The following is a 22,468-nucleotide window of genomic DNA, read 5'->3' on the forward strand; positions in this document are numbered from 1 at the left end:
AGGCAGAGCACAGAGGATTTGAAGGCAGTGAAAACGTATGACACTGTAATGGTGGCTATATGTCATTACATATTTGTCTGAACCCACGGAATGTACACCAAGAGTGAACACTCATGTAAACTATGGACTTTGGGTGATTATGATATGTCAGTGCAGGTTCATTGATTATACCAACTTTACCTCTCTGGTCAGGGATGCTGATAGTGGAGGAGGCTGTGCATGTGTGGGGCAGGGAATATATGGGAAATTTCAGTACCTTCCTCTCAATTTTGCTGTAAACCTAAAAAAAATTTTTCACAACACTGTAAAGCAAAAAATAAAATAAACACTTATTTGTTAATAAATTATAACAGACTCAAAAAAAATTAAAATTAAAAAAAGGTAATTCCGGGCTTCCCTGGTGGCACAGTGGTTGAGAGTCTGCCTGCCGATGCAGGAGACACAGGTTCGTGCCCCAATCCGCGAAGATCCCACATGCTGCGGAGCAGCTGGGCCCGTGAGCCATGGCCGCTGAGCCTGCGCTTCTGGAGCCTGTGCTCCGCAACGGGAGAGGCCACAACAGTGAGAGGCCCGCATACCGCAAAAAAAAAAAAAAAAAAAATTATTCCTAGAATGGCACAAAGAGGGAGTGAAAAAAAAAAAGGGAGGGGCCCCCATACCGCAAAAAAAAAAAAAAAAAAAAGTAATTCCTAGAATGGCACAAAGAGGGAGTGAAAAGAAAGGAGACCGAAAAAATAGATGGGAGTCAGATTATGAGAACTATTAAATGCTATGTTGTGTAATACAGACTTTGGCAGGCAATAAAGAAACCGAAGATTTTAAGCCACAAAGACCATAATCAAATCTGTGCATTAAAAAGAAGACAACACTAAACGCAGCATGAATGATGGACTAGAGCAGCAGGGAAGGACAACAGGTTAATTATGGCAGGTGAGAGACGAGGAGGACAAACGTTAAAGCAGCAGTTCGGGGCTTCCCTGGTGGCGCAGTGGTTGAGAGTCCACCTGGTGATGCAGGGGACGAGGGTTCGTGCCCCGGTCCAGGAAGATTCCACATGCTGCGGAGCGGGTAGGCCCGTGAGCCATGGCCGCTGAGCCTGTGCGTCCAGAGCCTGTGCTCCGCAACGGGAGAGGCCACAATAGTGAGAAGCCCACATACCGCAAAAAAAAAAAAAAAAAAAGCAGCAGTAAGGCCAAGAATAAACCCACTCAGGAGATACTAGGGACCGAACTGACAGGGGTTTGCAACTGAATGGAGATGAGGAGAAAAAAGCTTAAGGACAAAAGAATACCCTAAGGTTTCTGGTTTAGATCATAAAATTAAAGAAGGAGAAATATGTTTGGGGGCTAAGGCATTGAATTCAAATACTAAACCTGTTGAAATTAGGTGTCTGTGGAACACCCAGGTGAAGCTGCCCAGAGGCAATTTGAAAAGACACTTTTTCCAATTTCTGGAGCTCCAGAAAAAGGCCTGGGTCAGAGAAATTGGGACAGATATGCACAGACAAAAAGAGGTGTGTATCGGGGGCAAGTGGGAGACTAGGAAAGATTACATAGTAATTGCTCCCTATGTTTCTAAGAGGGTCACTGGATGGTCAAATGGAAACAGTGGTTCTGAATGTACTGGGTAAGCCGGGAAGGGTCACACAGACCTGAAAACACAGAATTGGCAAAATCATCCTGGGGCTGAAAGAGTAAAAAGTAGTTCAGGCTAAGAAAGAAAAATAGCCCTTCTGTTAACAGGACTGATAGGACGACGCACATAAAGCCAGCTTCCAAGTTAACAGGAAACAGCATTTCCCTCAAGGTCTTACAGCATCTGTAAAATCCTGAACGACCCCCTGGTTTGAGAAACAACTGCTCTCCCAACAGTGTTGCCCTCTGACCTGCTCTGCTATGTCTTAGCCCCGAGATAAAGATTGCCAGGGACACTCAATAGCTAAACTGCCCCTTGGCTTCTGACAGCACCCAATCCCAAATTAATCCCCTGCTTCTTCTTTTTTTTTTTTGCGGTACGCGGGCCTCTCACTGTTGTGGCCTCTCCCGTTGCGGAGCACAGGCTCCGGACGCGCAGGCCCAGCGGCCATGGCGCACGGCCCCAGCCGCTCCGCAGCATGTGGGATCTTCCCGGACCTGGGCACGAACCTGCATCCCCTGCATCGGCAGGCGGACTCTCAACCACTGCGCCACCACGGAAGCCCCCACTGCTTCTTCTAACCCGGCCTCAGACACGGCAACCAAACAAGAACTGATCCCTGCTTTCCTGGCCCCTCGGAACCGGTCAGCACCAGCCCAGGCCTCAAAAAGGAGGGTCCCCTCCCTGTTATGAGCATGCCCCCCGCCCCCTCCCCCAGCCCCATGCGTGGAGTCAGTAGACCTACAGCTTGTCTCTGGCTGTCTTTGGCTGACTGGACTTTCACAGAACCATTACTCAAGAAAAAGTACAACGGTTCGCCAAAATCTCTCACATACTACAACTAAGAGATGTAAACCAGTATGGAGATGTCAGATGAGTTAGACTGTCCAAGTGTGCGCACTTGAAAACGCTGAAGTGGGAAGACCATATATTACTAAGCCCTGTTCAATTTCACAAAAGACACACTAAAATGACTAAAACAGATTCTGAATGTCAGCGTCCCATTGGTAAGATGATGTTCAGACTCTGCTTTTTCATTTAGTCATTTATCCATTTCATTCCTTTAACAAATATTTATTAAACTCTGCACAGGCCAGCATTGTACTTGGTACTGGAAATAAAAGATAAGCCTGCTAAGTAGACAAGTGGGAGAGAAGCAGTTTAAAGAGAGAAGAGAATCTAAACAAAACTGATGCAATTAAGACTACCAGGTATAAAGCTGCATATAATTCAGGAAAACGGGAACACAGAGTGGATGGGGGATGCAGGTAAGATGGGAGGACAGGGGCAGGAGTAGGTGAAGGATAGGTTCAAGGGGTGAGGGGGCACACAGAGGCAAGGCTGGAGGAGCAAACAAAGTAAAGAGGTTGCTGAAACTGCCAACAAAAGATAAAGGCCAGAACAAAGTTATTTTAAGTTTTGAGAAGAAGACTTAAAATACATCTGCTACAGATACAAATCGAGATGCACACTTGTTTATAGGTTGTAGGACAAAATGGGGGACATGGAACACCTGTAGATAATGCTCCCACCGGGAAGAAATTCACATGTATAAAATCACCACCTATCTCTATAAAAACAGGTAAAAGAAGATCAAATCCTCAGATATGAGCATCATCCAGGCCCCATTTTTCAAAACTATTGATTCTTTTTTTTTTTTAAACTATCCTAAGGAATACAGTAATAACATCTGACAGCCACTTACATTGAAGGTTTCACAAAGGCTTAAAAGCCTGGCTTCCTATGTTCTTTACTGCTCCATGAGGGCTATATCATTCAATTATAATGACATTTCAATCGGGAATACAGAGTTGCTGCTCCCTTTAAATGTTAAATTGACTTGTTTGGGTACAAAAAGCAGCCAGTATGCTCTATTACATGCAGGATTAAAAAGGTAGCCCTGGCAATATTAATAGCTTAATACTTTAGTAACAACAGGAATTATTTTAGAATCTATCATCTTTTCTTGAGCTATAATTTGCTTTAAAAAAAAAAAAGTACTTCCATATTCTTTATTCATAGCCCTATCAGAAACTCCCTATGAACTGACTTTCTAAAATAAATATACATTTATCTAGTCTACATAACTTACATAAAAACAAATCATAAACAGAAAAGCCAAAAGGCTATAGCTTCAAGTAAGCCTGCATGCGGTAGGTACCCAATGATTATAAAATATAAAATCATAATTAATTTCAAGATACTTCAAAATAAAGCAAAGTCCTACCTTATTTGTATTCATATTTAACTTAAAAGTGACCTGAGGAAAGATGGGGTTTCGGGTAGAAGCCAAACTAGTGTAAATGTCCACAGAACTTACACGGGCCTCTTACTGTTGTGGCCTCTCCCATAGCGGAGCACAGGCTCCGGACGCGCAGGCCCAGCGGCCATGGCTCACATGCCCAGCCGCTCTGCGGCACGTGGGATCTTCCCGGACCGGGGCACAAACCCATGTCCCCTGCATCGGCAGGCGGACTCTCAACCACTGCACCACCAGGGAAGCCCTAAGCTATTTTTGAAGTGCTTGAAATCTACCATCTATAGTAGATTTGGGGTTTTTGTTTCTCTTACACGCTCTTTAAAATACAAACAGTAATGGATATAAAATCTTCTGTAATGATATATAACTGAGAAAAATCAAATGAATCGAGATAAATACCGGATCATTAAAGAGTAAGCGTCCAAATAACTGTTTGGCTTCCTCCAGGCTTCCCTCCAAGTAAACAGCTCCTAGATAAAAGGAAGAGAATGCCAAAAGGAAGGCTGCATTAATATTCAGAGAAAATTACATATCTCCATAAAAAAGCAAAAAGGCAAGCCAAAACCCACTCACAGAAAAATTTGACAAGATCAGAAGCAATTGTTTTTTTTCGTTTTGTTTTGTTTTTGCGGTACGCGGGCCTCTCACTGTTGCAGCCTCTCCCACTGCGGAGCACAGGCTCCGGATGCGCAGGCCCAGCGGCCATGGCGCACGGCCCCAGCCGCTCCGCAGCATGTGGGATCTTCCCGGACCGGGGCATGAACCCGTGTCCCTTGCATCGGCAGGCGAACTCCAAACCACCGCGCCACCAGGGAAGCCCAGAAGCAATTGTTTTAAAGGTAGCATTTTCCCTCTTTTAGCTATGCTCTGTGTTATAAGTTAGACTGAAATACGAAATTCAATTTACTAAAACATAAACCTTATTTTGTAAGAAAAAGAGGCCAACTATGAACTATTGTGAAGGATATGGGTATGAACCATTAGTGACTAAGGGAACTATGCACAAATACTTAACTTTATGAAAATGTTATGTTTTATTTTCTATATTTATAGTTTATATTTCAGACCATAGGTAAAATCTGAGCTCAGATCAATTAAGGTTTCTGCAAATAAAAATCAGGATAACCTTTACCTTTAATTAGAAATAATTATTAAAAATTTTTGAAATAACTAAGCACTGTACACATGTTTACCATTCATCATAACCAGTAAGTACTATAGTAACATCTTAACTGGGTGTCAAATAACTGGAATAGGCTAGTTCTTAAAATCATATTTTTTACATCTGTCTTCAGAAAGGCTATTTTCCACATAAAATATTCAGATACTTAGTCACCAGGGCTTTTGATGACTAAATACACTTATTATTTATCAACAGTTGTAGTAATAATGATAATAATAACGATAATGATGATGATGATGACAGTATTAGTCGTAGTAGGGGTTTGTGGGGGTCACTCATGCCCTAGGCCCTGTACAAAGCATTTTCACATTCTTATCTTCACCTTCAAGGGCACCTTAGTAAGAGGGTATTAGAAAAGATTTACAGGACTGGGACCCATAGTAGGTGATTTTGGGGAGGGTTAAAGGAAATGGAACTTTGCTCTGGATTTGATGAAACCAGGATCAGATACTAAGATCGTTACAACTCTGTCAGGTAAGTGATACTATCTCCATGTCATAGATGGGGAAACTGAGCCTCAAAGAGATTCAATAACTTGGCAAAGATACAGAGCCAATAAATGATACAAAAGGGAACTGAATCATGTGTGCCAGGCTACGGGGCCAACTGTAACATTAACTGTCAAAAGTATTATGTCTACAGAGCACAGTCACTCCACGTGACAAACCCTCTGAAAATAGACATATTTGTGCAAAACAGACATACCTGTGAAAAAAGACTGTGGATAATTATTAAACATTCTCTTGCTACCACCATCAGCATGGAACTACAATGGGAAGCTTTTATATTCATTTTCAAAGAACGAGGGCAAAATTGATAAGGAAGTACAAAGCCCTTTGAAAAATGCACTCAATCATTTACCTTAAAAAATCAAGGAATTGTCAATCTACTGAAACGTTTCATTGTAAAGCATACTTGCAATCACCAGCTAATTAACTCTTCATAACTTTCCTGTACAAACAGCTAATTATATTCTAGTTACAGTAAAAAAGAAACTGAGGAAGTAAAGAGCCTGAGTGAGGAAGTAAAGTGTCTGCATCAGCCTTGCTTCAAGTGAATAAACAATAGTTATAGAGGCCCAAGCCCTGGGATTTTAAATATGTGGTGTCTTCAAGATGTTTAAATCAGAAAATCCTGTGAATAGTTTAAAATGTGATCAAAAACAGTATTAGGGCCTCACCAGCAACTTATTTATGTATGTGATCCTGAATCAAATCTGGCAAGTAATCCATCCCCATATTAATTCACTGCACTTCAGTTCAGTATATACTAAGCATGTACATGACATGGTACAAGGATTTCAAGAAAAGAAAGCATGACTGCTGCTCTGGAGGAACTACAATAACTATAGTATAAGGAGGTGCGTATTATACTGGGAGCCTCACATGCTTTGGGAACAAGTAATTTTGTCCCAAGTCTTCACACTGAATTTTATGTGCCCTCCAGACATTGCAGACATGCAGGAAATTAGACTATAAGTGAGAAATTACCTATTAATGCTTCAAAACAATTAGCCATGGCATGTCGAAGGTCTGATTCTCTACAAAGGTCAGGTCCATGAGCATAAAGCATAAATCGATCCAGTTCCAGTTTCTACGAAATTCAAAATGACAGAAAGTAAGAAAAAAATCGACAAAATCGTATTGTAACTGTAATAACTCAGCATCTCCTAGGGGTATGGTTACAATTTAATTGGCCTTATGTGAAAATTTAGTCACCATTCCCTACGAGTCCTTACATATGGCTTAGCGCTGACAAACCTCGACTTTTCCCCAAACAAGCTTCTATGAACTCTGATGGTCCAATTTGGTTCAGAACTGATCAGATCTGAGCTGTCCAATTCCAGGTTCAGAAAAAGGACTAGCTTAAGCTGGAATAAGACTCTGTAACAAGACCATACCCTTGGGTTCACCCAATACGTCTAGGGAGATACAAACCCAACCCAAAGTTAACCTCTAGGATTCCAGAGTTATGTGGTACTGACGGTGTTTGTACCATATGTAAGAGATTTTTATGTGGTAGAGTAAATGGGGACCCTCAGAAGATTTCAAAATGTCTTACATCTCTAAATCTTTTTTTTTTATTTGACAAGGATTTGGGGAGCCATATATCTTTGCACTTATGTCTGCTTTGAGGCTTCCACACTTATCCTTCTAAAGTCTCAGTGAGATCTGAGCAACGGGTTGGAACTATCTTAAGGGCTCTGGGAATACGGTTTATAATGAATTATATTTTCTTTTTTATTTGGCCTCACACAAGTTTAGAGACAAATTTACGGCCCAGTTCTAGAAATTGTTTAGGACTTGATGAATATATCCATGCACACTAACTTTACTTCCGCCTTCACTTACTGTCTTACCCGTATTTTCTCTTTATTTTGAGTTCAGTACCTACTTATTTCTTATCCTATTGTATTACAATGTACAAATCAAGTCCTTTTAGAACTAGACACAGTATGGTTTTTTATAAAACTCCTGAGATTGAATAAATGGAAATCATAATTCATTCCATAAGAGGAGAAAGATACAGACATTGCATAAGCATGCAATGAATCTGTTTCTATTACCATGTAATTCAGTTCAATAAATACTTACTAAGCAATAACATGCCACATAATATGGAACAAGTCGCAAGTCAATGAACAACCTAGGACAATATGAATCTCATCAGCTCTCAGATAAAAGAGACTCAGATTGTGTATGTCTTGATATGTATGTTAAAAATACCCATATCTGTTTACATTGGAAAAAGGGACAATAAAAATGGGACATATATGCTATCAGTATTTTGTATTCCTAGGAATTCATGAGTGTATTATAAACTCAAATGAGAGTTTTGACTACCACAAATGCAACAGCAGAAACCACCTCTTTTTAAAAAATTGATCCCCAAGTGCAAGAGTTTATACTAGAATATGTAAATTTCACTTGTTTCACAACTTCACTGGGAAAATCCAATTGTTTGCTATCTCTGGAGCCGTGCTTGAGAGTAGACTGCAAGCCATATTTTATATTATAAACAACTATTCTGGAATGCTATGAATTTTCCAACTTCTCATAATACCTCCTCTGTATCCTTATTTTTTCATGAAGGCATTGGTGGAAATTTAAAAAAGGAGAGTGGTGCTCCACCGTGCACGTGTTAAAATGTTCCTGTCTGGAGCGCTGACCTAGAGCTCTCATTACCTTCTCAGAGTCAGCGCTGCTCCTCCACCAAGTCCCTCCTCCCAAATGGTTAAGAACCACTGGTCTAGACAGAAGAAGGGTAAGACCACCACTGCCTACTGCTGGAGGAGATGAGTGTTGAGTGCTATGGGAATGTCAGGGTTTGAGGTAGAGGAAGATCACACAGAGATCCCTGACGGGAGAAACTGGCCACCCCCATCATAACTCATGGCTTTGTACAGCACCCACTATGTTATGTAACAGCATCCATGTTCATACTATGGTAATTTCCCACACTTTGTAAATATCCTCCCTACAATTGTCTGAAAAACAATTATGCAATTCTATTATATCTGAAACTGAAAAGAAAACAATGGCGAGGTGGGGGGAGCGTGCTGACAATCTACTTATTAAAGGTATTTCCAATGGACGCTTACGTGAACTATCAGGAAGCATCTTGACAATTAAATCAACTAAACATTGAAGCAGTTTTACATAGATTGTGGAATTTCATTCACTGTAAGGCTAAAACCAAGTTAGCATACCTGTTGCCTATAGTTTTTCCTGAAGGCATCACTGTCTATATTCTCAAATGCCACTGAAGCTAGGTCAAAGCCTACCAACATAGCTATGATGAGGATGTTATATATAATAAAGCAATGCACTCTTGCTAACACGAAAACTGTGGGATAAAAGTAACCACATTTTAGATGTAATTAATACTTTGGCAAGATCAAATTAAGAAGTCAGGGACTTCCCTGGTGGTCTAGTGGTAAAGAATCTGCCTTCCAATGCAGGGCACGCGGGTTCAATCCCTGGTCGGGGAACTAAGATCCCACATGCCTCAGGGCAACTAAGCCTGTGCACCATAACTACTGAGCTAGCACGCCTCAACGAAAGAGCCCGCGTGTTGCAAACTACAGAGCCCAACGTGCCCTGGAGCCCACGCGCCACAACTAGAGAGAGAAAACCCGTGCACCACAACAAAGAGCTCGCACGCTGCAACGAAGACCCCGAGTGCCACAACTAAGACCTGATGCAGCCGGAATAAAATAAATAAATAAAATAAATAAATATGTTTTTTAAAAAATCAGTCATAAAACTAGAATGGGTTTTATCTAGTCTTTTCTACCAGATTTCAACATTTATATCAAAATGAAGAAAAATAAAACTACTTAAGGCAAAAATCAAGGAAAACTCACAAAACCTTTTCTAATGGATCACTACTGTTTGGGAATTTAACAGCCACCGTTCCCCTTATTACTGAATAAACCCACAGGCCTATAAAATGTAATGATTTATAAATGTAATTTATAAGTGGCAGCAGCAATAAAAACAACTAACTCCTACTAGTTTATTCATGTGTTTATGTGATTACTATGAACAGGCATTGCACCAAGCACTTTACAAATGGAATCATTAAAACTCAAATGATAATCTCATTTAATTCTCACAACCACCCTGTGTAGTAGATGCTAATGCCATCTCCATTCTATAGATGAGAAAGCAGTGGCTTGGCAAAGAGAATAACAATTTGTCCATGGTCCCCCTGTGGGTATTCTGACGGCCCAGGCAAGTGCCCATGTCCTATCCGTTATGATTTATGATAAGACAGTGCAAGAAACTAACACAACATTGTAAAGCAACTATACGCCAATAAAAATTAATTTTTAAAAAAGACACTGCACAGAGACAGGAAGATCAAATGAGATAATGTAAGAAACATGCCTACCATGAATCTAAATCAAGAAAAGGTTCTGTTAGTCACTCAGCTAAGTCAACGTGGCTAGCTGAACAGCCTAAAACCTAAATCTTAATTAACAGGATTTGTGATTTGGGGGGAATTCTCAAAGATCTGTAAAGCATCCCCTGTGGATACAAATGGCCTGGAGTATTCTATTCAAAGCTATAATTCTGCTTGTTAAAGTAAATTAAAAACAATTATAATACAGAAATATTACACAAAGGGAAAATACGAAATGTTTCATTTCTTTTACTCTGTTCTCATGTTCCTTTCCCCAAATGTTTAACTCTGTACACGCACATCTGTCAAATTTTTCCTCTTCTCTTATCAAGTTACCTCACTGTGGAGTTCATTGGCTGCTGGTGAAACTCACTAAGGTAACAGAACTAATAAGGCTGAATCCTTAAAACCCAAACAAAAAAGTCCTTCCTCGTCTATAAAATATTAAACCCTTAATGCACCCTGAAGGGTTACTTATTCAAATGCAAAATTATGCATGGACTGCTTCAGATATCTGACGTACCTTTGCTAGCATGGCAAGGTGCTGGTTCTGAACGATGGCAGTCCGATAGGTTGCTAATCCTCCCTCTTCTAGACTAGGAAACAAATAGTACAAATGGACACTGCCAGAAAAAAAAAAAAAGCATATAAGTAAACATGTATCACAATATTCTGTCTGTGGTTCTGAGTCCAAAAACCAGGCCTGACACATAATATCTGGGCAATACATACCAGCTGAAGTGAACTAAACTGTAGGGTCTTTGAAAGTTAAACAGTATGCACGGTATATCTGAATGTGCTAAAACCCAAACAACACCATTCACTCATACGTTCACATTAACTTCTGTAAAAAGATTTCTCTGAAATATGATAACAACAAAGACCTGAACAAACATTCATACGCTGCTGAGAGCAAACCTATCTGGATAATACATGAAAATTGAGCCTGGAAACAGAGAGCTTTGCTTGGGTTGGGTTATGAGGGCCCCTGAAGAGGAGCCTGGGAGCTCTGAGCAGGGCAGCTGTGTGGCACGTTCTTCACAAGTACAGACAGGGACAGGAACAGGAACACGAGTGGCAAACAGAACCGGCGCTGTTGATCAGGAAAGTAAGGGAATTAGGAAGAAGGCCGATGGAAGACCCGTTCAGACCATGACACTAACTGCGCTCCCCTAACTCTCACACTGGTGTCTCAGACCCACTGCTGATCGGGGCAGCTGAGCTTGTCTAGTCCTACTGTGTCCAGTGAGAACAAGCTTAGAAAACAGCCCCTTTGCCGCATTATGTCCTTCCGGGAAAAGAAATGACCTAAAGAGCATAAAAATAGCTCAAGACAGTTCCAAGAGAAACATGTGTTATCTCCCTTTAAAAGGGAAATTTTATGAGTAATGAAAAAACAAAATGTACTTTCCTACCCTTACCTCCAAATTAAGGACCCTAAAATATTTCTGCGGAGAAAACATACAGAAACACGTACATACACACACACACACACACACACACACACACACACACACACACACACACACACACACACCCCAAAATCTAGTTATTAAAATTCTTGTAAACTTTACTTCCCTTGAGTTCAGGAAGAGTGAGAAAGGGATCAAAGACAAATCCTAGAAAATGAAATGACATTTTAAAATATCATCCCTTTCGCTACAAATTGAATGGAAGCTCTGAAGCATCTAGACCAAGACAAGCTGATCTCTTCTGGCTGCAGCAACTTGAACATAAACTTGACAGGACAGAGACAGTAGCCTTTCATCCTGTAATCTTGCTCATTAGAGCATCAGTGAGTGCAAGTTATCAGTGAGGGCAAGAGCCACAGACATGTAGCTTTTAAGCTCTACAGAGGAGACCAAAAACATGGTGTTTCAAGGCCTTATTTGGCTAATTACAAAGAAGGTATGTATTAAGTATGTTACCTATAAAATGCAATTGTTGGGAAATGGCAGAAAAGCCTACTTACCTGGTCAGAAATTCAACAACAGCATCACCCAGGAACTCCAACCGTTCATTATGATTAATCCTACAGAATTAAAAAGATCACTTAAAATAGCACACATTTATATTTCCTCCCTCTCTTCTCAAAGAAAAGGATATGGAGGGTTAGCTCTTTAGTAATCAAAGCACCCTACCTTATTCCTCATAATCAAGAACACTGATGGCCATCTTAGCTGGAGGTACAGGGGCTGCCTGGTGGGAAAGGGAGGGAGTGTCCCCTCATACTACGTGTCTCAGGCTTCCCACCCTGGTGCTTCCTTCCCCCTGGGAGTCAGATTTAAAGCAAGGAGACATCACCCTAACAATTGGGACTCTTTCCACACCACTATCAGGTGGACGAGAGAAAGGAGAATGCATTCTTAGAGAGAGTTAGGACACTGAAAAATCAGCTTTGGTACAATGTTCTAGCTTCCCATGGTCCAAACTCCAAATTCTAAATTTAACCTTGCATCTAAAGTCCTTCAAAATAGGCCTAACCCACCTTTTCAGTCTCACTGTCCACTGCTATCCTCTCCCACCTATGCACAGGGTCCTGTTCCAAAACTGCCTGGTCCTCTCTGAAAAGGGCATCTCCTAAAATACTCAGTGCCTCTGTTCAGGCCAAGCTCCTTGCCGCCCTGGAGTCTTCTGCTCTCCCCTGTGCACTGAGACACATTGAAAACCTACCCATCTCTCAAGGTCTAGCAAAATGTGAGCTCCAGATGAATCCCTGCCTGAGTCCCTCATCAAAATTAATACTCTCCCCCTCAGTGCAGAGATTGCATTTTATTTATATCTTAATTACATGATGAATGTGCTTCTCACAGGCTGTTTCTCACGTTGGAGTACAAGGCTGAACCGAATGCCTAATCCTTCAGAGACCTTCTCTGTGGTAACATTTCATTGTAATGTGCATGAGTTAAATATAACTACACAACTGAGATCTACGTGGTTAAATAGTGACACTTTAAAAACTTATGGGCGGCATGTTCACTTGAGATGATGCCACCCTAAAAGTTAATTGTTTTGTAGTTTTTGGTAGGCAGACAGATTTTTATTTATTAATTTTAAGTCTTCGTGTCTTTTTGTAAACGCTAGCTGATCCCAAATCAGATTAAGAGAGTAACCAGCCATTTAAACTTTTGATGGCTCTGACCGTGACCTTTCCTAGTGCCCCCATTTCCCTATTTCTAGTCAACGAGTAAATAACCCGGAATAAAAGTAATGTCATGAATCGCATTCTTTCCTTTAAGACTTATTTACTGAGCCCCTGCTTTGTGAAAGGCATTAGTTGGAAAAGGAAAAGAATTTGAAAAAAGAAAAAAGAGAGTAAGACAAAAGACCTTCAAAATGCTCACAGTTAAAAAAAAAAAAATCAGACTATGACACAATTATAATACCTGGGAGAACCAGAACATGCACAATAAAACAAATGCCAGCAGGATCTGGGCAGGATGTCACAGGGTACACAGGGCATTCCACAGGCACAATTACTGCTGGCATTCAGGGAAGGGAGAGGGTACGTCTGGCAGCACATCAAGTCCCTCAGTCTTACTGGTGTGCAGACAGCCACAGGGAAGAGAGTGATGTGCCTGGATCACTGGGTGCTGAGACTGCCAGGTGGGGAAGTTCAGACTTATTCAGTAGGTGACAAGACGTCACAGAAAGCTTTCAAGCAGGTTACAGCTAAGATCTAGAGAGGAGGCTCCAGAAATAGCAAGATGAAGCCTGGAGAGGCAGCCTGAAGGGAGACCTGGCAGAAGGCGGCACTAATTGCACTGCAGGATGGGCAGGGGCGAGGAGTGGTACCCAGAGGGGCTGGGGGAAGAATTCCACCAAGCTCCCCTACCTGCCTTGTTCCTCCACCTTCAGTGCCAGACACAGATTCCCCAAACAACCTACTAGCTCGTTGGCTCTCTCTTTCCTTTCTCTAGTCTGAAATTCTGAGCATGCTTGCTTGGGAGGAGATATAACCACTGACATTTGAAATTGGATAGTGTTCGTTTCAAAGATATACTTCCAAGGAGCAGAGACTACTGCATCCCACTTTGTAACAGCAAACTAAGAAACAAACAGGACCAAACGTAAGGTAGATAGCTAGTGGGAAGCAGCCGCATAGCACAGGGAGATCAGCTCGGTGCTTTGTGACCGCCTAGAGGGGTGGGATAGGGAGGGTGGGAGGGAGGGAGACGCAAGAGGGAAGAGATATGGGAACATATGTATATGTATAACTGATTCACTTTGTTATAAAGCAGAAACTAACACACCATTGTAAAGCAATTATACTCCAATAAAGATGTAAAAAAAAAAGAAAGAAACAAACAGGGAAGAGGGCAAGTCGCTTCCAGTGGATGCAATTATTCTGGTGCATAGTGCATAACTGACCTATAATCCGTGAACAACCACCAGAGCTCTCCTTAGCCCCCAGTCTGCTGTGTATGTTCTGTTTCTGACCTTCACTGAAGCACTTAGCAGGGTCTTCCTTATATGAAGTTACTTATGTTTACGGCACTTTTACCCCACCCCACCCCAGGCAGTCACACCTCCTGGCGAGTGGGGGCTTTGTCTTACTTGCCTCTGGATCCCTGTAAAATATCCACGAACTGCCTCAAGCTCAAAAGGCACTGGATAAATGTCTGTTGGATTACATTCGCCTGAGTTTCTTCAGTATGGCTCCCAGGGCTGTACTGACACAGCTGGGGCTACTGGACAGCCGCAGCCAAGCAGCAGCCGGCCCGGCCACCGAGGCTGGGAGGATCTTTCTGAACAGAAACTTGGGGTCGACTCTGCATCAGCCGAAAGATCAGATCTACTGCAAGAGGCTCTCAGCACAAGCAGCAGAGGCCAGGGCAGAAGCCAAAGGACAAGAGAGATTGTCTATCAATGGTATCATTTTCAAAATGGTAAATTCAGAAAGAACACAGTTTCTCAGCTATAGTTCCCTTTGCCACAGTAAGAAAACATAAACCACGAGGTTTAAACTATGCTACCAAAAGACATAATTTACATACCAATAACTGTGGTTGGGTAGATGAGACAAAGATCACTTAAACCTGTGCTTTCATCGTTGAAAACGAGGTGTCTATTGCGTGTGCGGCCTTGCTAAAGGGGCTGCAGGGGACCAAGGGTTTCACTTATTAAAATACAGAACCGGTCATCGGGAGAATCCACAGTATAGCAAGGTAAAATGAAACCATGGCCACGCTATCCCTGAGGGTGTGATTAAGGGCTCCTCTAATTAGACAGTCCTTTTCTGATCTTACACCCTCACAGAACACAGTAGTGAGGCATGTGATCATCTTCAAACCGGAATTTTAAAGTTCTGTCCTGCCTTTCTTTTTACCTCTTGATTGAAGAGGAAAGACAGTTTGGTTTATGATAACCTCAAAAGACAGCAACGTCAAGGCAAGTCTATTTGAAAAGAAAAGTGATATATGAAGAAAAAGGTAGAAAAGGAAGCTGCACTAGCTCAGCTGGGCACCTACCTCACTGTGGAGGCCAGTTACCAGCTGCAGCAGTGTCTCAACTCTGTCACTTCCAACCCTGCTCTACCTACCTTTCATCCGTCTAAGTCTGGATCCCAAGAGGGACAAACCTGGCTATTCAACTCTTCAATGCCCCATTTTAAAAAGCAAGCCGCCCTCAAGCAACCTCCTCTACTGGCTTTCAAAATAGAACCTGCTGTGCTTCACACACAGAGATAAGCCTCCTGAGAGCAACATCAGAGCCCCATCAGCATTTGGCATTTACTTCCATTCAGTTTTCCAGGGTGTTAATGAGTTTATATAGACTCAGCCTACTTCCTTCCCAGGTTCCTCAGGGGTTCCAGGCCACAAAGTGAGAATATTCATATATTAAGGTATCACTTAAAATCAAAAAATAAAATACGGAAAGCTAACATATAAAACTTTCCAACCCATTACATGAGGCCAGTATTATCCTAATAGTGAAACCAGACTAAAACGTCACAGGAAAGGAAAACTACAGACCAAAAATCCTCAACAGCATACTAGCAAACTAAATTGTAACTAAACATAGCATATAAAAAGGATTATATACCATGATCAAGTGTGATGTATCCCAGGAAGGCAAGGTTGGTTTAACACCCCAAAATCAATTAATGTAATACACCATGTGGATAAAATAAATGAAAAAAACACATGATCACCTTAATAGATGCAGAAAAAGCATTTGACAAAGTTCAACACACTCTCATGACAAAAACATTCAGCGAATTAGGAATAAAAGGGAACTTCCTCAATCTGATAAAAGGCACCTATGAGATAACATCATACACAATGGTAAAAGAATGTTTTCCATTTAAGATTAGGAAGAAGGTAAGGATCCTCTCTCACCGTTTCTATTTGATATTGTACTGGAGACTCCAGCTAGGGCAACTAGGTTAAGAAAATGAAACAAAAGGCATCCAGACTGGAAAGGAAATAGTAAAAATATCTCTATTTATAAGTGAAATGATCATCTATATAGAAAATCTTAAGGAATTCACTAAAAAGCTACTGGAGCTAACAAATGAGCTCATCAAGGTTGCAAGATACAAGATCAATAATCAAAAATCAATTGTATTTCTATATGCTTGCAATGAACAATCCAAAAATAAAGATTAAGAAAATAATTTCATTTATAATAGCATCGAAAAGAATACTTATGAATAAATTTAACAAAAGATATACAAAATGTATACTCTGAAAACTAAAAAGCATTACAAAGAAATTAAAGACAACAAAGAAAAAATAAAGACATCTAATGTTCAGGGAACAGAAGACAATATTAAGCAGAAGACTTAATATTAAGATGGTAAGCATTCACAGACTGATCCACAGACTCAACACAATCCCTATCAAAACCCCAGCTGGCTTCTTTGCAAAAGTTCTTAAGGTAACTAAAAAATTCATGTGGAAATGTAACAGGTCTAGAATAGCCGAAATAGTCTTGTAAAAAAGAAAATTGGAGAAGAGATCTTGCATTTCTAGATTTCAAAACTTATTACAAAGCTACAGTAATCAAGACAGTGTGGTACTGGCTTAAGGACAGACATAAAGATCAATGGAATGAACTAAGAATCCAAAAATAAACCCTCAAATATACTGTCAAGGGTGATTTCAACCCAGATGATTTAGTGGGGAAAGATCAGCCTTTTCAAGAAATGGTGCTGGGACAACTGCATATCCACAAGCAGAAGAATGCAGCTGGACCTCTATGTCATACCATATATAAGAATTAACTCAGAACAGAACAGATCTAAATGTCAGAGGAAAAAACCCATAAAGCTCTTAGAAGAAACAGATGTAAGTCTTCGTGATTTTAGATTAGGCAATGGTTTCTTAGACATGACACCAAAAGCAGAAGCAACAAAAGCAACAAAATTTATCTATTATGTGGAATTTGTGCTTCATTAAGAGAGTGAAAAGATGATCCATAGAACGAGAAAAGATTTTTACAAATCACATACCTGATAAGGGACTTGTATCTAGAATACATAAAAAAATGATTGCAACTCAATAACAAAAAGTAACCTGATTAAAAATGGGAAAAGGATCTGAATAGATATTTTTCCAGAGAAGATACACGAATGGCCCATAAGCACATGAAAAGATGCTCAACATCAGTAGCCATCAGGGACATATGACAAAACCACAATGAGATACTATTTCATATCCACTAGGAAGCCTAGGTTCAAAAAGACAGATAATAACAAGTGTTGGGAAAGATGTGAAGAAATCAGAACCTTCATATATATTGCTGCTGGGAAAGTAAAATGGTGCAGCCACTTTGGAAACAGTCTGGCAGTTCCTTAAAGGAAAGGTGAAACAGAGTTACCATATCATCCAGAAATTCCACTCCTAGGTATATACCCAAGAAAAAACAAAACATATGTCCATACAAAAACCTGTATACAAATATTCATAGCAACAGCATTCATAATAACCAAAAAGTAAAAACAACAAATGACCATCAGTTGGTGACTAGATAAATAAAACATGGTATACCTATACCATGGAATATTATTTGGCAATAAAAAGAAACACTGACATATACTGTAACATGGATAAATCTTTTAAACATAATGTAAAGTAAAATAAACCAGTCACAAAGGACCACATATTGTATGACACCATTTATACAAAATGTTCAGAATAGGTAAATCCATAAATATTGAACATGGATTAAAAGAAGACTGGTGGATGTCCAGGGCTGGGCAGGCTGAGGGAAATGGGGAGTATGGGGTTTCTTTTGGGGGTGATGAAAATGCTCTAAAATTAGACAGTGATCATGGTTGCACCATTTTGTGAATAAACCAAAAACCACTGAATTGTACACTTTAAATGGGGGAATTGTATGGTATGTGAATTATATCTCAACAAAGTTACTATTAAAAAATCTACTTTACCTTGAGGGAGTTGGGTCATCTTGGCCAAGGCGTGACATAATATTTATTAAGGTGTTAATTCCTATTAAAAAAAAAAAATCACAACTAAATACTGTTAGAAGAATTCTGGGACCATCATATGACATGTAGAAAGAAAATTATCTATCTCACCCCAATTTGACTAGCAAGTCTGATCAACTTAGTTACTTAAAACACTTGATAGGAGAAAGGAAATTTTCTCACAAATTCATTTACTCTTATCATAATGCTCTGCTCAAAGTGAATGTTATTACATATGGGTCAAGAAACACTAAAGAAAGAGAGAATGAATCAGTCACCAGGGAACCATTCCTGGTGGGGATTTAATTTACAACAGGAGGCACAGAACAAAACAGGAGAGTGGAATCCAAACATACCTTTTTTCCGCATGTGCATGTGATGAACTTTTCTATCTCCATATTTGGGTTGCCGAATTCCACAGTTAGACAAAGAATTCCTGGCATGATCAGGATTCATTCCAAAATTTAAGTGATGACTTGGGTGGGTCATTGCCAGCTAAAATTGCGGTGAAATAAGTTCAGTCTTAAAAACTCAGCATAAAAACAAAAACAAATTCAGCATAGAAGCACCATCTTTATATCACCTCAAATGAAACAGGAAAGAGATCTGTTTATCTAGTCAAATTTTAATCCCCGATCTTTCCATCCTATTTCCTCCAGTGTCACATTTCCAAAGCTTTGGTGCAAGCTCTTCTAAACAAACCTAAAAAACCACATCTTTCAGAGAGGAATTAGAATATGCAGCACCTGGAAAGAAGAGCCATAAAGGAGGAAAAGCTGAAAGAAGTGGTCAGGTTTGACGGGCAAATTTTAGCTTTAGTCTCTCTTTTTTTTTTTTTTTTTGGGGTACGCGGGCCTCTCACTGTTGTGGCCTCTCCCATTGCGGAGCACAGGCTCTGGACACGCAGGCTCAGCGGCCATGGCTCACAGGCCCAGCCGCTCCGCGGCATGTGGGATCCTCCCGGACCGGGGCACGAGCCCGTGTGCCCTGCATTGGCAGGCGGACTCTCAACCACTGCGCTACCAGGGAAGCCCTAATCTATTTCTTTAGGGACAGCATCAAAAAGAAAAAAAAAAAGTGAGAAAAAGGGTTTGAAAGTGGCAATAAGAGTAGAGTAATGGAGAGAGCTTTGTTTCTAAACATTCTCATCATCTCCCAGAAGAGACTCTCAGTGCTCCATTTGTAACCTGCAAGATGAATTACTCCTATCTTGTTATTATATAAATGTACAGGAGAGTAATTCTTACCTGTAACAGACAACGATCTTGGAAAGTATATCCTATCAACTTGTCCAGATGCATTAGGCACTGGTGGTATCGAATATGATGGGTCAAAACAGGCAGCATCATTGCATGCTAGGAAAAAGCATATTTCAATATGTTTAACTCTACAAAAACTTATTAAAAACACTTCATTTATTTTACAACAAACAAGAGCCATTTTTACATCCTAAATTCCATCTCACAAAGTCTTGAAACAGTTTACTGGCTACATGGCATCCTGGCATATCCTCTGTGAGGGGTGGTGGACTACAGCTGTTAAAGATACGGTCTCTAGAACCAGAATGCCTGGGTCCAAATCCTGCTCTGTCACTCATTCATCATGGGACTCAGGGCAAATATCTAACCTCTCTGTTTCTGTTTCCTCACCTGTAAAATGAAGACAATCAGTGTAGCTACTTTCAAGGACAGTTAAAAGGATTAAATGAGCAAATACAAAAAGCTGCTTAGAACAAGGCCTATTGGCCCTCATTGAAGTAGGAATAGCCATGGTTCATCAGTACCCAGCAGGGTAACCTTAAGGAAGTCATAAGAATTTCTGTGCCTCCTTGTCTATCTTTAATTCTAAGGGAATGGATTAGGACTCACAAATTCTGAAACTTTGTCAGTGTCCAGACACTTCTGAGAATCTAAGGAAAATGAATCTTTCCCCAGAAAAGTGCCTATGTGCACAAACATGCCAAAATTGTATGGAATTTTAATGAGTTCACAGATCTCTAAAGCCCATCACTATCCTCTGGGTAAGAATTTCTCAGGCAGATGATCTCGAAAGGCCATTCTAGGTTTAACACTCAATCTAACACTATAAGGACAACTTTTATAAAACCACCGATACAGTTAAATCACCTGAGGATATAGAACTTTTATTTTTATTTCACTTTTCATTTGGCTATAGATTCCTTATGGGGAGATTTCATGGAAAGCATATCTTTTTCTTTCTTTCTTTCTTTTTTTTTTTTAATAATGTTTCCCTAGAACTCAAGAGAATGAAGGAGTCATTCTTATTCATCAGAACCCGGAGGATGGGCACAGCCCATCACAGAATGACTGACATGTGCTTTATATCATTTTAGTCTTTGAAGTATTTTAAGCTGGCATTATTTAAAAATACATGATAATGGATTTGCTTGAAACTACAGAAATCAGTTTCCTGTATTAACTTATAAAGAAAGATTAGTTCTCCCAAAAAGGATCTCTAATCAACAGAAAGTCTTTCTTTCCAGTTCAATTCAATAAATACATATTAAGCACCTCCACGGGTAAGGCTTATATTAGTTGTGGAAGAGAAAAAAGATGAAGACACTCTTTTTGCTCCCAAGGTATAATATAGTTTTCCAGGCATTTCAATTGCAGGGGACTCAAGGGTACTGATGCTAAGCACACAAGGAGGATGGGTCATGAAGACTATGCGGTGTAACTATCTTTCTGAAGTATGAATTCAAAACGGTGTTTTAATACCTCCGGGAAGAGAGAAATCATTACCTGTTAAGAAAACAACACTACCTTTAGAGTACTCTGATTATTAGAAAATTATCATTAGTCCAAATCTGTCTCTTTGGAGGTTTACCCCTTTGAACTTAGGTCTACCCCTGGAAAAGAACAAAACCTTTACTTATGTGAAACAGCTGTGAGTCCCTTCGCCACTTGCTCTAAACTTGCTCCAAATAGCGCCAGTTTCTCTACCCAGGTATGTTTCTTGTGACCACCATGGAAAGGTATATATGACCCATGTCCATCTTGTATCCCTGACAGACAAGTCTCAAGGTTATCTACGAGGCTCTAGCTCAGTTTTTTAAATTATCAATTTTTGAAATGTTAAAATACACACGATCACTAAGCATCTCCTCCCCACTCCATTCATGCCTAGAAACTGCTTTCATTTTTAAAAGCTCCTTTGGAAGACTGTAAGAAAATGGCAGTGCACAGTTTTTAAATCTATTCAAATTCTCCACTAAAAATGAGCAAACAGTATAGCAAAATAGAACTGTGGACAATAAATACATAAAAACTAGATGACAAGGTATCCCCACGAATGCCAAAATAAGTGTGGGTGAGGACAAAGACCTGTGTGTGGTCTCAGCATCTGAGAGAGAAAAAACACAGGGAGAGCAGCAGGGCTTCTGATGACCCCAAGAATGGAAGAGCCCCCAAATTTATATTCACTGGAATTGTGGCCCAAACTGGAGAGGGCTCTGCAGAATCCAATTCACTGGATGAGTATAAGAGGACAGTCTAACACTGTGGGAGAAGACTGGGCCCTAAAAATGCTCAAAATTAAAAACTCAAGTTCCCTTCCAGGGTAAAGCCCCATGGTGTAAAGAAAGTGCTAGGAGTAAAAGCCACATTTAGCAGGAGAGAAACAATAAAAGGCAAAAGAAAGAGAATGTCCAGATAAAAGTAGAGGAACAAAACAGATGCAGCAGATCTCAGATATGATGAGCACCCACCCCCCATTTTTTAAATCACTTTGCAAAAACAACAGAAGGAGAGGCTCTAGAACCATGAGAACTATTCTGGCTTACATTTCCTCCTAAAAGTACAGGAAAATAGGGACTTCCCTGGTGGTCCAGTGGTAAAGAATCCGCCTTCCAATGCCGGGGATGCAGGTTTGATTCCTGTCAGGGAACTAAGATCCCACATGTCATGGGGCAACTAAGCCTGCATGCCACAACTACTGAGCCCACGTGCCTCAACTAGAGAGCCTGCGTGCCACAAACTTCAGAGCCCATGCCACAACTAGAGAGAAAACCTGCACACTGCAAATAGAG

The 22,468-nt window shown here is 40.4% G+C and overlaps 1 protein-coding gene across 10 annotated transcripts in view; it reads right to left on the reverse strand.

The window, feature by feature from the left end:
* DROSHA (drosha ribonuclease III) overlaps positions 1–22,468 on the reverse strand; it is a 129,218-nt gene that overhangs the window by 31,580 nt on the left and 75,170 nt on the right. For all 10 annotated transcript variants that reach the window (XR_003004624.1, XM_024755761.1, XM_024755760.1 and 7 more), the window contains 7 exons: positions 19,668–19,775; positions 18,777–18,915; positions 18,382–18,442; positions 11,959–12,018; positions 10,510–10,609; positions 6,569–6,671; positions 4,295–4,365 (listed from right to left, as the gene is read on the reverse strand). Coding sequence is in view for 9 of the 10 variants with exons in the window: in XM_024755761.1 (XP_024611529.1) it covers positions 4,295–4,365; positions 6,569–6,671; positions 10,510–10,609; positions 11,959–12,018; positions 18,382–18,442; positions 18,777–18,915; positions 19,668–19,775 (642 nt within the window). In the remaining variant the exon portion in view is untranslated. The remainder of the gene's footprint in view (positions 1–4,294; positions 4,366–6,568; positions 6,672–10,509; positions 10,610–11,958; positions 12,019–18,381; positions 18,443–18,776; positions 18,916–19,667; positions 19,776–22,468) is intronic.

Source organism: Neophocaena asiaeorientalis, unplaced genomic scaffold, assembly GCF_003031525.2.
Source record: "Neophocaena asiaeorientalis asiaeorientalis breed wild unplaced genomic scaffold, Neophocaena_asiaeorientalis_V1.1 scaffold93, whole genome shotgun sequence".
Taxonomy (NCBI): Eukaryota; Metazoa; Chordata; class Mammalia; order Artiodactyla; family Phocoenidae; genus Neophocaena; species Neophocaena asiaeorientalis.